General features: G+C 40.1%; 1 protein-coding gene across 1 annotated transcript in view; it reads left to right on the top strand.

Annotated features, from left to right (window-relative positions):
* Positions 1 to 17,632, top strand: part of pard3ab (par-3 family cell polarity regulator alpha, b) — a 233,486-nt gene that overhangs the window by 174,664 nt on the left and 41,190 nt on the right. Inside the window, exon 22 of the mRNA XM_013912826.1 lies at positions 5,643 to 5,918. Within this exon, the coding sequence (XP_013768280.1) occupies positions 5,643 to 5,918 (276 nt within the window). The remainder of the gene's footprint in view (positions 1 to 5,642; positions 5,919 to 17,632) is intronic.

The following is a 17,632-nucleotide window of genomic DNA, read 5'->3' on the forward strand; positions in this document are numbered from 1 at the left end:
CCAGGCGTGACTCATCCCTGAACACCCCAAAAGCACAAACACGCTTCTTGTTTATATTTAAGCTGAGAGATGCTGATATTGACCGAGAGATCCCTCGGAGCACATGCTCAGACTGCGGCTACCTTGGTGTTAAACAACGATCCAGTTTGCTGTATTGCCAAGCCGCTCTGCAGAGGTTCCGTTGGGAACTTCGGCACCTCACTGCAGAAGGTATCGATTGACCACTGCCAGAGGCTGTGGTTAATCCAGCTGTGATTGACTAGATGAATGGATTTCCTCACAGGTTTAATTCTCAGGTCTCAAAGGACCCTAGCCCCAAGGCAGACAGACAAACCTTGACAGACAGTTCAGATTGTACGCTACTGGTGGAGGCTATTTGAAGAAAAGATAAATATACAGTTATGCGAATAACTGTTCAGTAGTGTCATAAATTTGTTACGTTATATTATGTTACTTGATCTAAATCGAATCGTCTTTACTAAAATTACTGTACTCGCAATACTAATGCAAGACCTCATAGTATTGTACTGTTTTAATAGAGCACCTTGCTCTCAGACTTGTCAGACTTTCTAAAGTTTCTAAAAGTAGACTAGGAGACAGAGCACTCTGTTGTGGAACAAGCTTCCACTTGACACCCTCTGTATAGTAAGATCAGCTTTAAAATGTTCCTTTTTGATAAAGCCTGTAGTTGTCGCTCTGTCAGGTGACCCTGAACCATCGCCTTAGTTATGCTGATATAGGCTCAGGTTGCTTGGGGTCTTTCCGTGATGCACTGAGCATTTCTTCTCCACTTACATCTTTTCATTCCCTATATACCAATACTGCTTATGGTTACATTTTTTCTGTTTTTTCCTATATTTGGTTTTTTCTCCTTGCTGGCCCTCTGATCATGCTAGAGGTCTTTTCCCCTTTATAATGGAAACCCTTCTTCCAACCATCGCTAAGTGCTAGCTCACAGGCTATCGTTTGATTGTTGGGTTTTTTTCCAGATCAGTCCAGATAAACGTTTTTCGTTGGGCAGCACAGCAGGTTTTGCCTTAGCCGTCTGTAGACTAAATCAGATCATGCTCTGACATAACTGTTTTAAACAGCAGTCACATGACCAGAGGTTACAAGTTCAATCTATACCACAGACTTGCTGTATATGAAGTAATTTGTCACAGTGAACTTCCCTTGACCTCAACACTTGCTCAGTACTGCTACTCTTGTTCAAGATGAACAGCGTCAGTCTAAGTACAATGCATTTTGTGTGTGTGTGATTCTAAAAATATCCTTAATTCACACAGAAGTGTGAATTAAGGATATTTAAGGCATGCATTGTCAGACACTTTTAGTATTAACCTTCAAAAATCACAAGTGCTTTAAAACCAACTGCAGCTAGTTGTCGCTAAATCATAGAACATTTCCACGTACCCGTGTTATCAATCTAAAAGGTCTTTCAGCAGCCATCTTGTCCTGCTGGACCTTCTCCCTTCATGTATTTCCTGCCTTTCACTGTAGTCTGTCAGTTGTGTCAGCAGTACCGGTAAGAGAACGCTTTATTACACAATGACTACAATAGCACATAATGGACCATTGTTCTGGCTTGATGTGGTAGAAAGGTCACTTGTCAAAAATTTCTTCTACCATAAAATCCCATTCTGCCATTTCTATACCCTTTTATCTGCCGCCTCTTCCTCTCTTTCTGCTCTACATTGTTTTTATTCCCCCTCTGGGCTTTTGCCACCTCTCATTGGATTTCTTAATGATTTACTCTACACGGTAAGAGTTCTTTCATCTGTCATTAAGGTTATTTGTTTAAGAGAAATCCCTTGTCACATGCAGGTATTTTGGGATTAAGGGTAATGATATGGCGAAGTGTGGTTTTCCTTCCTGTCCCATTTCAGTCAGCGCTGCATTTGTGTTTGTGAAACATTTTAAGTGCTTGTCATGTTGACACAGACAGTCATGGTCTTTGTCTTAAAGTAACATTTCCTGCACTCTTTAAAAGTAATTCAGAAAAGTTGGACACCTTGCTGTTTTCTGGGCAATGACAGCTATTGGTCATGTATATGTAGCTTATGTAGATGAAAAAAGATGGGTGCAGAAAAACAAAACAGACCCCAACACCACAGCTTGAACTCTCACAGGCTCTGGGGAGGCCAATCCATGATTGATGGCGTTCCACTGTGTGTTTTTTCCTATACTGGTATGCTTTCATTGCATTGGCAACGTGTTTGGGATCCTTGTCATGCTAAAAAATGAAGCTGTTGCTAATCAGTGACTTTCCAGATGGTTTTGCATGGTGGATCAAAATCTGGCCGTATTTTCCTGTGTTCATAATTCTGTCAGTTTCGACAAGAGCTCCATCTCACCGGCTGAAATGCAGTTCCGGACCATGACAGACCCTCTGTCATGTTTTACAGATGGCTGTAGACATTCACTGTTGGATTGATAACAACTTGAGCCAAAAATATCCATTTTGGGTTCATCACTCTGTGAAACCTCTGGCCACTGATGTCAGTACAGTTCTTGTGTAATATGACACACCTTGTCAGGGTCCGTTATGAATGGCTTCTTCCTTTGAGGCCATTTCTGATGAGTCTTTGGCCAACACGAGATGGATCAACTGAAGGGCCAGGTCATTTCTCAGGTCCTGTGTCACATCTTTGCTGGATTTCTTCATATTTATTAAGAACATGACTCTGATCTGCTGTAAAAAGTCTTCTTTTTGTCTTTGAGGGCTCCAGTTTCCTCAGGGACATACTCCATGCTTTCAGTTAATCGAATGAATACGAGAGGAAAAACCAGCTAACGTTAAAAAAACAAACAAACATTGAAAGACTTTTACAAAACCAAGAGAACTAAGTGGGAAGAATAGTTTTGAAAAAGTTTGACAATGTAAAGGAGGTCTAACTTCCTGGAAGCAAAACGTAAAGATAGTATAGTTTTATCCGTAAGCTCATAAGAATTCAGAGTTTCTTTTTCACACAACACAGCACGAGTGTTTCAATGATGCATCCTCCTAACTCAGCAAGTGGCCTTGTTGACCCATGCAGTGCCTTGTTATGGAAAGGGGCTGCACAGAAAAGGCCGTGCGTTGGATTGGTATGTCTGGCCTTATCTTATCAGCCACTGTGCTTGTGCATACAATCAGTAGTTGCTCCCACTACTTCTGCTGCTGTTGCTGTTTCACTGATGGAAAACAGTTTTTCCTCTGGGTTTAAAGATAGATCCCTCAAGGGCCTCACTTCCTTCTGCGCTATTAGATAATCGCTGAGTCCACAAATAGCAAAGACACAGCGTGCGACTCCACAAGCTTTCAAGTTAAGTTGTTGGAATAAGTGTACGTTTTTGCCACAAATGATTGTCTACCCCCTGACCAGATTCAGTGGGGAGCCGTTGAAACCATCAAGTTCATTAACAGCCTACTTTTTAGTAGTGAAGCATTTCTGCCCACTTGGCCTTGATTTTTTTTTTCTTCCTTTCTTCCTTTTTTTAACACATTTTGTAGTCTCTGGTAGGGAGCCCTCGTTATTAGTTATTGTTTCATTATGCACACCATGCAATTTTTCTGGAGGAAATGTTTCAGATTTTAGCCCACTGAGTTTTCAGTGCACTTGCACCCCCCTACCTTGTCACCACGGCGCCTGTCCCATTCACTTTCCCACTGCCATTAAAAAGAGGCCTGCAGAAAAGAGAGCAGTATGATAATTGGTAGTTGTAAAGCTCTGATAATTGGCAAGGCTGTAATTACGGGGGCTGCGTGATAGGTAGTCCCCCCGCTATAGAAAATAGCGTTGCCAGTTATTCACAAGATAATGGCCTGAAGAGAAAGAGCGAATGTGTGATTTTTGTGTGTGCGTGACAGACAGAAAGATGTCAGATGTGTGTCTGCGTGTGTTGTTGAGGGAGAAAGAAAGAGAAAAGCATGTTAGCTATATATTAGCGCTACTCTGTGAATACAAAATGCTTCCCTTGTGCTAGGTGTTATTGGGGGCAAGAGATTGTCATGCATTGTTTATGGTATTATTCAGTGGGGAAAATTGCATAAATAATAGACTCCAGATCTTCTCTCTGTTTTGTAATGGAAAGTTAAAAAGTGCAATAACCAATCAGCAGATGTTACAATGGTTCATCTGGTGTTTTGTTAATGTGACGACTGAGATTTACAGCATCTCTCATCTAGATTGGACACGCTACAGGACTTTTTTTTTTTTTATATACAAAGAAAAAAGTAAGGCACCATCCCAATTTTCCATGAAGCCCTACATCCGTTCTCTTTTTTTAGTTGCAGTGTGCATTTACAATTTATAGTTGGCTGCTGTCAATGGCCAGTGGAAACCAGACAACTGAAAATATCATACTCAGAAACCTGGCAGTTAAAAATAAACAAATAATTAGTGAACCTGCTACTAGTAAGTATTATTTGGATTATTAATTATTCAGTGAATTGGGTTTGTTGTTCTGAAAGAATGCTGTCTTCAAATGTCTTCAATTTTTCAAACCAAAAGCTCAAAATACAGTGGAACCCCGACTAACGAAATTAATTCGTTCCCGAGGGTCTTTCGTATTCAGCAGCGATGCTGTGAACCATAGGTTATAGGCTAATTGCTAACTAGAACAGCAATACGTCGTTCAAGTGGAACAGCGAAGCGCAAGAACGGAAGCCAAGGGGTTGTCACATGATTCGGAAGGCATTGTGGGCATTGTAGGCTCAGCCAATCAGAGCCAGCGGATTTCGTTACTCTGGCATTTTGCCGTAACACGGGCAGAAATATTGCTATTCAGTGCCTTCGTAACTTGAATTTTTCGTGAAACGGGGTATTCATAAGTCGGGGTTCCACTGTATCCCAAAAGACACAAAAATTGTGTTGAAGAATTATTCAACTTTGATGGCATTTCTCTCTCCCTATTGGGGACTCGACATGCACTTTTATTGAGCGATTATTCTACATCTTCCCCAACTATATAAGCCTACCCATGGCTCTTGAGCTACCTATGAGCTAGAAGATTATATCTCATTTAGCACATCTCTATTAACCCTGCAGACATCACTGGTGTTTAGTTTTCCATCTTTTTTTACATCCACAGTTGTGGTTTTGGAAATGCTTCAGCTAGCTAGCTAACTTATGGCTAACCATCATACAGTCCTTGTTTTCATACAGGTCTGAATGTTGCTTTATTGTAATGCCTTTTAGATTAGCCATCTTATTGGTGAAGAAATGGCTCTAAAAGGTGCTTCAGGGCTTTCTTACTGAAATAAAGGAGCATTAGGACCCAGAAATGTAATTTGAGTAAACCAGCAAACACTTGCCAGAAGAAGCCAAAGAGTAAAGTTTTTTCCTCGAGCCGAAGTTTAGCAGATAAGATCCCTTTTTTTTTCACCTTAAAGTTTTAAAAAACAACAACAACAACAGCCCCCAGGCTTCTGCCAGTGGGTCACAATGGATAAACCTATCACCCAATAGTAAATGTATAATAAATACATTTCCTGGTTAGTTTTTTTTAACCTTGATTTTTAAGGAAAAGTACAAAATGCAACTGATCAGACATTGCCTAGATTTTTACTTGGGATAAACGACAATATTATGTCTTAATATGATCATTTCAACCACAAGATTGTTATTGGATTTTAATGTAAACATCATCTTTACTATCAGGATCCAAGCTAAGACCAGAGAGCTGCGGGAGCGTCAGGCCAGGGAACGAGACTACGCTGAGATTCTGGATATAAGTCGATCGCCGGAGAGATCCTCTGAGGAGGACCACCAGTACGCTGGCATCAACCAACTTAACAGCTCCATGGACAGTGGCCATAGTCGCCCCCACAGCCCCCGTGATGAGCACCCTCACATCCATCCACAGCACCAGCACTCCGATACCCTCTACACCCAAGTTAGCAAGCCGCGCAACGAGCGACCTCCGTCTGCAGACAGGTAAGAAGTGAACTGATGCATTTCAAGTGTTTTGTGACTCGTGTGGATTTTATTTCATTTCTCTATTATTTATTTTAGTATTGGCAAAATTAATTCATGAATACCTCTGGAGTCAGATTCCCCCTCAGAAGCCACTTCCCTCTAAGCCAGGTGACGGGCTGCCAGTCACAGTTCAGCAACCTTCTTACCTGTACTTCCAAAGTGCGGCTCACCTGTGGTATTTCAGTAAAAGGTCTGTCCAGGTCTCATTCCGCCTCGCCTCCCCAGCTCTCGTAACTCTGAGGCGGCATTATTGCACAGAGACGGCAGGCTAGCTATCACACCTGGAGGAGAAAATAATCACAGCAACAGAAGGCAGGCGGTAAATGTCAGCTCGCCGACTGCTAGACACCATGAGCTGCTCTCAGGGGGATGTGGGAATACTCGGGGGAGGCAGTGAGTGAATGGAAACCTTTGAATATCTGTCTCTTTTTCTGTCTCTCTTGACCTTTCTACCTCTCTTTCGCTGTCTTTTGTGCTCTTGTTGGTTTCACCTTATTGCCACCTTTTCACTTTTATTGCATTTCCATCATTTTCCTGTCTTCCCACGGACAATACTACCTGAGCTACTGGCAGCTCAAACCTTTGGTCTCATTAATTGAGAGCTGTCAGTCATTTTTAAAATAATCACCCTGACTTGACATAAAGAGCCTCTTTGTCATTGACACTGTTTTGTTTCTGTAGAGCAGCCAAATGGCACCACGAGACTCCCCCGCATAACCAAACGCCAACTCCACAGCAAAGAGCAAACAAAAGCCAGATTGTTTTAAAAATCATGCAGGTCGTCAGAAGCAGAGTTCTCAGCACTGCATGCTGAGCTGAGCTGCTCCCCAATCCTGCTCCGATCGATGAACGCGGAGATTCGTGGCCCTAAGATGGATTTGGGGAACTTGAAGCAAATTGAGGAAAACCTGCTGTGCAGCAGAAACGTAGTCTGTGCGGGCAAGTAGCTCCACAGCTGAATGAATGGGTTTGTCTTCCTTGTGGTTTTCACGCATCCCCAGATGACCTCAGCAGCCTGTGTCTACTTCAAGAGTGCCGTAGCACGTATCGATTCATAATTCATTGTGCTGCTGTTGTCACTGCACACTTCCCTCCTTTTTTATTTTTTGTTCAGTCCCTGATGTGGCACTGTATTAAGGCATGCAGATGCACAACAGAAGATGATATACTAGCATTACAGATACGAAGCCTTATTTAATTAGGTGATGGAATTCACCCGTGATTTAGGCTTTAATCATCATCATCTTATTAAAATCTGTAGCCATTTCACTCATTTACCACATAAGCAATTAATGAGGTTTTTTCTCCTCCCTCTCACTCAGACTACTGGGATTTTCTTAGTTTAATACCTCTTAGAGATGGGGAAGCATGAGTTTTGTGGAAATGCTGCTGCAGTTTAGGATCGGCGACAGGCAAATGGATTAGGCTGAAATAATTTTAATAAGCAGATTTTTTTGAAAATTAAATCTCTTTCATCAAGCAAACATTTTAAGTCTTTACTACTTGCAAATATGGAAATATAAGGATTTTCTGATTGTTTCTTTGTAAAGTTGAATGTGGAGATTCTGGACCGAGAAAGCAAGTTGAGGACAAAATTGTGATGGAAAGTTTGCGTGTTCTTACAAAGAAAACTATGAATCGATTTGTAAAGAGACGGTCACATTTGTCAACAAATAAGGAATTAAAACGACAAATACATCCCTGAAATCATGCTCACAAAGCTTTTTTCGTTGTTTTCTCTAAGACATCACTGTTTTAAAAGAGACGTGACTCATTTGGATATCAATGTAACCAATATTGGTCTCTTCTGATAATGTAAGTGGCTCTGGCAGGTTTCAGAGCAAATAATAAAGTCTTTCCTTGCTTCAATAAAGAATTTTCTATAATTTTGCACATAGCTGATACACTGTTTCTTTTCATAATGTCCTCCTAGCTACCTATTCTCCCCCGGAACACTTGCTCTTTTCAGGAAGCTTTGATTACAGCAGTGTAGCAGCCGGGGACACAAACGTCTGAAAGATATTGTGTTCCTTTCTCATCTCCCACGAGTATTAGAAGAATATAGCTTTTGAGAGATTCGGGAAGCACGTTTCCTGTTTCCTGTCTGCCCCCCTCTGCTGAACAGGAAGTGAATTAGATCCTGCAACGCCAAGCACATCAGGGTGGGTGGCAGAGTGTGTGCGTGGGGGGGCTCTCACCTGACAGAAGGGGGGGTTTGTTATTGTGGGATTCAAATGGCAGTGTGAGCTGATATCAGAGCTTGAGGATTGTGGAGATTTAATCAAAGCAATAACATGTCCTTAGAAGCAGGCAGTGAAGGAAAATGTTATTTTTCCTCCAACATTAACACTTCTCTCTAAAATGGCACGCGTGTGAAAGGTTTCATTGTAGTCAGCGTAAATGCTCGACGTGCACAGGATGTCGCTCTGTGTTGCGTTCGCTGTTTTTACATCGTTCAAACCAGGAAACTGTTTATTTGCTTGAGAAAAGCAGATTGATCTCTGACCATTTGTTAAGTTGTGCCCATTACACGCCCCAAATCATGGCTTTCAAAATGTCACAGTTGTGTTTTCTGCTGTTTGTGTGCGCCTTTTGTTGGTGCCGCGATGTTGTGACTGTCACAAGATTATGACTCGCAGTAAAACTGAAGAAGACAAAGCTGTGGCAGAGCGATCTAGGTTCAGCATGTTACATAAATATAATAATTATCTTCGCATGGTATCCTTTTTAACATGGCTACATTTTGATTTGCACTGAAAACACAAAGCACAAATTAAAACGCCGATCTCTGCGAAAACCATAAGATGCAGAGCAAAAACAGAACTGCATGCATCGCAATGCTAAAGTATGTAAACGTGCATAAAAAAAGAGCATAATAAATCATGTGAATGTTCATGTGAGGCATGAAAATAATGTGTTGCAGTAGTCTATACGAGGCCTGCCAGCTACAGTATGGTAACCTATTATCCCAGTTGTTCTTCAAGTCACAGAATAACACAATGATTGACAGGCCATAAGACTAATAATAACACAAAAAGGGGCAAAACAGCTTAAATACAAGGCAACACGACACCGAACAAGACACAAGTCTTCCTTTTTCCTGTTACCACTGTTCCTTCTGCTGCTACTAATAGTTGCTGATCATCAGCATTGTCACCTTGATCTTCCCAAAACATGTTATCCAAACGCGTTCTAGCCAAAAGGAAATTCATCTGTAACCTCGTCTGTCACTTTGAACACAGCGAACAATAAGGCTAAAAATATTCCCGAGTGTCCAGATTAGAATACCAGAATCCCACCGCCCCCGTTAGTCTCTTAATTCCCTCTGGGCCTGTAAAACGTACTATTGGCTTTCTTAGCGCTGTCGTGCGGGTCACTCCAAGGGGAAACGCAAAAAAAAGTAGCTGCAGCTGCATAAATATCCAGTGGAATTCATTTTTAATTGCCTCTTTTTCCTTCAAACAAAACACGGTCAGAAATTTCAATTTAACCGCAGTGGTGTAAAAACAAAAACAACTAAAGAGGCTGGAAGGAGCTTCGTGTGTGCCTTTGGGAGCCGTCTACCGTTTCCTTTGCTTTAAGGAAAATGACCACACAGTCCTATAGGCTCAAGCAGTCTGCTGCAACAAGCCTGAAACAAAATTTTGCTGCTTTCAGGATAAAATGTTTTTCTTAGATGTCTCTTATTTATATCCACAGCCGCATATTTTAGCGAGACAGCATATTGGAGCACATGATGTTTTAGTTGTTACTCTGTGGTTTACCGCGTAGGTGGTACGGTGTAGTATCAGGTTGAAAACAGTCTTTTTTTCTTTCTTTTTTAATGTTTTTGTTTTGGCTCTCAACCAAATTGCATAACCTCACTGCTGAGACATTATTTTCTTTCTTTTGCTTTCCGAAGCCTGCCAAGCTAAATATTGTTCAAAGTGTGGTGATTTTATCCCCTCTCCCCCAGTGTTTACCCGCTATTGCGACTAGTGCTTTTAGTATTTATACTTGGCATCTGGTAACATTTGTAGCCTAGGAAGCGTAATTAAGAAGTAATGGGAGACAATATCCCGTGAAAGTTTTACCAGCTCACTCACTGGGTGCTTCTTTTGTGTTTACTGAAATTAATTACCCGAATTCAGTGAAAACATAATGTAGACGGCATGTTTTTAAGCAGCTTTATTAGCTCTCGACGTTTGCTGTATCACACTCTGCCCCTGTTGTGTGAGAATAAGTGTGCAAAGAGCCAAGTGAATTAGCAACCATTGTTTTATTCCCCTCCCAACTACGAGGCAGCAGTGAATGCTGGGAAGGCTCCGAGGGATTTGGTGTGATTTGATTCTCCACATTTTCCGAGGAGGCGGCGCTCTTATTGAATCGGCTCCATTACATTTCATCTCCACCGGGGGAATAAGAGGCCGCAGAGGGAGCACGCGCGGCCGTGTTGTATCGCAAACGCAACAGAAACGGCAACGTGCACAAACAAATCGACAAGTACTCACCTTGCAGCTTTTTATAGGTTGATAAGATGAGGTGTGTGTGTTTGCACCTGCGTGCATTTACTATTGGCTTCATGTGTTTTCTGTGTACATGTTATTTAGTAATGCGAATCTCTGCTGGTGGTTTTGTTGTCTTTTGCCTAGTTTAGATGCAGGTGCTACTCCTTCTGTTGGGTTTTGCTCGTGTGCACGTGTGTTTGCAAAAAAAAAAAACCCAACTTTTTTTTCAAAGAGTGAGGGTGACTAGTCAGAGCTGTGACTCAGAGATAGAGAGTGATGGCAGGTGTGCAGCAGCATGCAGTGAATACAAAGCCCCCCTGCCTTTTCTAAACCTCTAAAAGGATTTCTGTTGTTGGTGAAGTGAAACCAGAGCTAGATTAACCAGCATTGTGGCCCCATTGTGTCTGCGTTCCTGAGTGCATATGACAGCGTTGTTACATTTTCGTTAGCACTCGGGGGTTTTGCACAAGTCCCTTAGTCATAATTTCGTTTCAAGCATACATTTATGTAGGAATAAACACCGATTATGCTTGATGTTGGCTAAAAAATGCTGAAGAATATCCTTATTAAGTAAGCATGGCCATTTTTCCCCAGTGGTCAATGGAGACCAAACGGAGATCAAAGGAAAAGAGTTCAAATTATAAAACAGTACAACTCGAGAGTAATGGTGGGATGGGTGCCAATAATGAGAAACATTGCTATTAATGTGTTAGAGTTTGCCTAAGGTGTAATTTGTACATCTTATATGGACAATGGAAGATAAATGAAGGGTTTATTTTTGTTGGGCTGCTATTCGTTACTTCAGATTTAGGGGAATTGTAGCCACGCCATTAAAAGTAAGACTCGGTTATGAAATTTGGTTCCAAAGTACTTGGAATGTTATTATGCTTACCGGTTCATCTAAACACACTCGCCTTTCATTCTCTTTTGAGTAGACGTGCATCTAATCCAACATTCCTGTCTAGTCGAGATCTTGTGATTCTCATGAGTTTAGAGGACAAAGAGATTTAACGGGATTTTAAAAGCTTAAATATAATTATGTTACATTACATACAGTGTACAATGTAGGATGGGACCAGCAGAAAACAAGTCTTTTTTTTCTCATTACACCCTATAATTACCAAATGACTTTGTCAGTGATGTAATCCCGCACACCGTGCTTCAAATGACCTCCTCTGTTTGGACGTAGAGGAAGTTGCGTTCTTTGACTATTTAACCCATTATTGAATTGTCTTATTTCTGAGTAATGTGAAGTTTACCCACCAACGTTTTTACATTTTGCTATAATTTATACCCTAAATTAAAGTCAGTAAGTAAAAAAGTACATAGAAAAGTTTTACTCCTTCCGCCAGATCAACATGGATTCGTAGGAAGTTGCAGCTGTGACTTTTCCCATGTTCGCAACCATTTAACAGACAACCGACTTGAGAAAAATCAAGCTCGGTCACATCTTTCTGCACCTCAGCTGCTGCACTATCACAGTCAAAATGTTGGCTTTCACGCCGATACTGCATATGAATGTGCGTTCCCACTACTCACTGAGCAGAACAGGATGTCTTACTACAGCTTGGGGAACGTCTCTGCTTGAGGGTCATCATGATTGCTTGAATTTGTTGCTGTGAATGTTGTTCCAGAGCCTGGTGATGAGAACGGGGACAGAATTTTGATAAGCTGCCACCTTTTTTGCCTCGAGTAAGACACGTCTACATAACACAGACATAACTGAACTTTTGCACCTGAGAAAACTCAAATCTACAGCAGAAGGTAGCTGAGAAAATTGGGGATCTGATCGCTGCTAGCATATATTAAAACTATAAAAATGTACCTTCACTATCACTTAAAGCTAGCAAGGTTTGTTTAACCTGTGAAGACTAGAATGCAGGTTTCTGTAGGCATGGCAGGTTAACAAACTGTAGGAATAAAATTGTCCTTACTGAGCCCATAATCATCATCATCATCATCTGGCAAATGCTGGTGATATAACCTCAGCTCTCTTTTGCAGGGAGTCAAATACTGATATTAGGCCCAGAGTGTCGATAACGAGACGCACCAGGTCTATGGCGATATTTAGACAAGTCTGACACTCAACTCATAGCATTTAAAGAAAAAAAAATCCTTGGGCTGCACATTTAAACACAGATTCAGTGCCATTTTTCTTTGCTCAGGGATGTTTTTGAGCGGTATCGTTTAATCCAAGATATAATTGTTTCCTAAACGTAGCCAGGGAATTTTTGTTGCCAGACCCAAACAGCGAGTGAAAAATAAAATTAAAATGAAAACAACCTCCAAATTTGCACTTGTTCACTGTTTAAATGAAGACATTTTAGTTAAATGTATCAAATATCAAGGCATCATTGCCAAAGGACACATTGAGCATATCTCTGTGGGAGATGGTGGTACACTTTCTTTGTGGTTTCCAAGTGCACACAGCAGGTCACGCATTACAGCTTAACTTTATTTTTTCCCCTCACACCCAAAATTAGGTTAAAAAAAAACAAACCCTCTCTTGACAAAAATTTGAACTAAAATCATTTTGTAATGATACCAGTTTTTTGTTTGTTTTTTGATACTCTAACCTTGGGGTCTGAGGTTCTTTAGATTCAGTCAGGATTTCTGCAGGATACTAATCACATCTTACTTTACGAATTTGGGACTGCAAACCGTGGAGCGATCATGAGTTTGAGTTTCACAGTGACTTATGATGCAGACAGATGGAATCCAACTGATATGTGTGAAGCAGCAGTGGAAAGAAACACTGATACAGATGTTCATTCATCACCTAAAAGGATGCATTCATCTAATGAGTAACAGTTTGGAGAAAATAAGGGAAGTGATTGTGCTTAATGTGGCTCTAAAAACATTAGGACGTCTCGTTTTGATCTTAAAGTGTACTGGGTTTTTTTGGGGGTTTTTTTTTTTGGTTCTTTTAAAAATAACATTTTTGTTATGCTACAAGAAACTGGCAGGCTCATGTATCAACTATGTAAGTGTTTTAATTTTTCCTTTTTGCTAAAGCATATAGTTATATAGGGCTGGATCAGGTGGCCCTGAATTCTCCCTTAGTTATGCTGCAATAGGTGTAGACTGCTGGGGGATTCCCATCATGCATTGAGTACTTCTTTTTCAGTCAGCTTTCTCACTCACTGTGTGTTAATAGACCTCTCTGCATTGAATCATACGTGTTATTAATCTCTCTCCCACAGCATGTCTTCCTTATTTCACCCCAACTGGTCAGCAGATGGCTCCGCCCCTCCCTGAGCCTGGTTCAGCTGGAGGTTTCTTCCTGTTAAAAGGGAGTTTTTCCTTCCCGCTGTGGCCAAAGTGCTTGCTCATAGGAGGTCATATGATTGTTGGGGGTTTTCTCTGTTGTATTATTGTAGGCTCTACCTTACAATATGAAGCCCCTTGAGGCGACTGTTGTTGTGATTTGGCGATAAATAAAAAATATTGAATTGAAATGAAATTTAATTTCTGTAATGCCATGTTTTAAAGCATGTGTGGGCTAATTACGCGCAATGCATACTTTCCATAGTTGTATTGTCTAAATCTGCCGCTCATGTACTACATCAACTTTCTGAAGCAGCAGCAGGATAAAAAACTGCCTGTTCTACACATGCAGCTTTCTGTCTATTTAATACAAACCGCTGAACAATGAATTGCAATGAACAAGCTGGGTTATACCACCACTCCTCATGCCTGCTGTTTTGCCAGCCGGCCTTCCATTTAAAATAATTTGAAATGGCTTCCACCGTCCTTTAATCAGAATATTTCATATATTAATGATTATGAATCGGAGTATAGCGTGAGATGGGTTGTGTTAAAGCTAAGGCCGGTCAGGAACCATCTGCTTCTATATGGGAGAATCAGTTATACTGTAAATGAGGAGAGACAGGCCAGTCGTCTTGCACTCCTAATCCTTGGATCAAGGCCAACAGCTACAGAAGAAAGATGTGTTCTGCCCCGGGGAATCCTTTATGAATGTGGGAGAGGACGGCTCTGTGGGTTTTTAGGGGTCATCTGGGTGTTTTCTGGGTTGGAACGAAAGCAGGCAGGTGAAAGCTTTATTTCCACGTTCTTCTTTTTATTTATTTTGGAAGAGCAGAGTCATCCTGTTTAAAAACGGTGACTATGTCACTTGTGTTTTATAAACCAATGATTTAACTAACATTCTTTGGTTCTTATGCTGGTCCTGTTTGTCTTCTCCTTAGAAGGGAATAAAAACTTATTGTTGGTTCTGAACAAAGCAGCTGGAGAACAAACCTCACTGAAAGTCACAGCTTCGACTTTAGAGATTTGGACTTTCTTGGTCCAAATCTCTAAAGTCTCGTTATTTTAGATTGTAAAATATGAGTTGTTTTAAATAGCTTTAAGACCAGGTGGATTTGGCCCTGTCAGAATACATGGAGGCCCTGTAAATCAAACTTACGTATATATGGCCTCAACATTCAACCCTGTGGAGATGTAGCTAGTTAAATGATTGGTTCTGACTATTTCCTGCAACAGAAGACTGTTGAATATGAATTTTACTGATTGAAATAGCTACATGTCACACAAGTGAAGAAAAGTATGACAGATCATTCCCCTCTGTCTTTACAATTCAAATCTTATTAAACCCTTACATTAGTAGATTTAAAAAGAGAGGTAACAAAACCCAAATAAAAAGATAAATTCAATCAGAATTAATTGAAATGAGCAAATATTTGTGCATTGAAAAGAATGTATTCATTTTTACACACTCGTCCCTCCTTTCTGAGGCTGCAAGTCTGTGAACATGATGCGTCTGCATTGTTCTCACGGATTAGTTCTCATATTTACACATCGAAGCATTGACAATAGACCCGACGCATTTTTAAGGCAAATTTCACCACGAAAGAGCCTTTTACCGCCGTCATAATGTAACGATCGGTGTTAAACAATGACGTTTCCTGCAACACTAAAATATTCATAGAATTAATATCCTACCAGCAGCTACCGTTTAATGGTCTGAGAAGTGTGACGTCAAGTAACAACATTCTCAGATTCATAGTAATCCCTCCACAAAAATAACAGCTGTGCAGAAGCAACAGAATCCCCCCCTTAAGTGCATTGTTGATTGATACAGTGATGAGGATTATGTCTCGTATTTACGTGGTGGATATCGATGCTTGACATTCCAAACATTTTAATGACAGACAACCTGCTGTGATCGCACTAAACACTGCCACCCTCTGAGTCCTAATCAGAATTAAGTGTTTGATCTGAGCTTACGTGAATATGTACAGTAATCCAAGATTACGCTGTCATCAAAATAATTAGTGGAGTGCAGTTCAGAGTGCAAAATAGTACAGGAAAAGGGAAATGTCTTTAATATAAGTTTGATGCACTGAATTTTTATTTTTCCTTTATCCCAAATTTACAAGCTTATTCTTGTAGTCTCTGTGAGATTAGAATTTTTTTTTAACCTACATGAATGATTATTTATTTATTTATTATTATTTTCTTTTTTGAAGCAAAGCCCACACCAGGAAAAAAAACATTTGAAGATTCATAAAACAAAGATGGTTTTCTTAATTGGCACCAAAACCCGATATAGATTCAGATACTCGATCTGTCCTCATGAAAAAGCTTTTTCTTCTCATTTTTGGGTCAGTAACTTTATCTCAACCCTTTCCATTTGTGAGTAATGTTTCTCACAAGACCGCAGACATGGGGTGGAAGCCCTTGGGGACACTGGAAGGTATTAGAGTGAACAACAGAAAGCAAGGAGTGGTTAGTATTGAAACTGCAGTGCGCACACACACGGATACATATTGTGAGATTAGAGGCGAGGAAGATCCAAATAATGGTAGCTGGAATTTATGAGTATAATTGAGTTTGAAGTTTTTAGAAATTTACTGTGTCAGTGTTCGACTGTATGTGTGCGCGTGTTTATTGTCAGGGACAGTCTGAGGGCCATCTCCACCCAGTATTGACCATGTCTGATGGCGTAATGATGTCATTCCTTCTTATTTGGAGCCAGACTGTCCGTCCATCTAAAGACCTTTAGTTTTAGATTTTCTGAAAATGCCAGCAATGAAAGAGTGGTACAAAGTACAAGAGACTGGATGGAGAAAATATTGGGGGGAAAAGTAACAATTAACTATTAACTGCTTACTGTTACTACACGTGACATTGCTTATTGATTAAAAAGTTGTTGTACATGAACTAACCTAAGTAAATACATTTCTCAGTTTGACCCGTATGTGCTTCTTTACCACAAGAATAGTGCTTAAAAGATAATGTAGTTGTATTTTCTTGTTTTATGCAATAAATAAATAAATCAAATTTTTAAACATGTCCAAATAACTCAAAATAAAATCCCCATTCTTAATTCAGTTTAACTCAGTTATATTTACAAAATAATTTGGTGCTATATAATGTAAAGACCCTATAATATTACAGAGAAAACCCTAACAACAAGATCAGGGGGTCATTATGAGCGAGCACTTTGGCGACAGTGGAAAGGAAAAACTCCCTTTTAACAGGAAGAAACCTCTGGTAGAAGCAAAGGTTATTAATAACAACTTAAAGGTGCTGTTGCTTATAAATAATTTGTATTAAGTTTAATGCATATTAAAAGTAAATAGTTAAGGAGAGAATGGTCTTAATTATTGGAATTGTGATTTTACAATATCTTAATGCCAAATAAATCGATAAGTGCTTCATAATGACTGAGGCTGCAATATGCTCCTAATATTTACAAGCCAATAAGAAAGTAGGAACTGGCAAATACGTATTTTCAAAAACTGTGAATATATGAAAGGAATCACATGTTGCCTTTAAACCTGACAACAAAAACCTTATTAAGCAATACAGGTTTGTAGTAAATCAGCATAGCAGCAATAAAAGGATTTTATGAAACTGGAACATCATGATGTTCCTCGAAGTCGCATTGCATTACTTTGTGACTATTACAACGAGAAGAGCTCTTCGACCAGGCAAGTTGAATAATTGTTTTTATCAACACCCCAGGGAGGTCGTTACAAGTTAAAGAAGTCTCTCATAAAAATAAAACTGTTCTCACCATATCTCCAAAAATCTGAAAAAGGTTTTTACATTTAAGCTTTTACTGGGTCAGATCAATTATTTAGCACGATTAGCATCCCTGTGTGTTTTGTTACTAAGATTCTCACAGATTTCTGTGTTTCTTTTTGTGTCTTTTTTTTT

The sequence above is a fragment of the Pundamilia nyererei genome, unplaced genomic scaffold (genome assembly GCF_000239375.1).
Source record: "Pundamilia nyererei isolate P.nyererei 1_Seehausen unplaced genomic scaffold, PunNye1.0 scaffold00103, whole genome shotgun sequence".
In the NCBI taxonomy this organism is placed as follows: Eukaryota; Metazoa; Chordata; class Actinopteri; order Cichliformes; family Cichlidae; genus Pundamilia; species Pundamilia nyererei.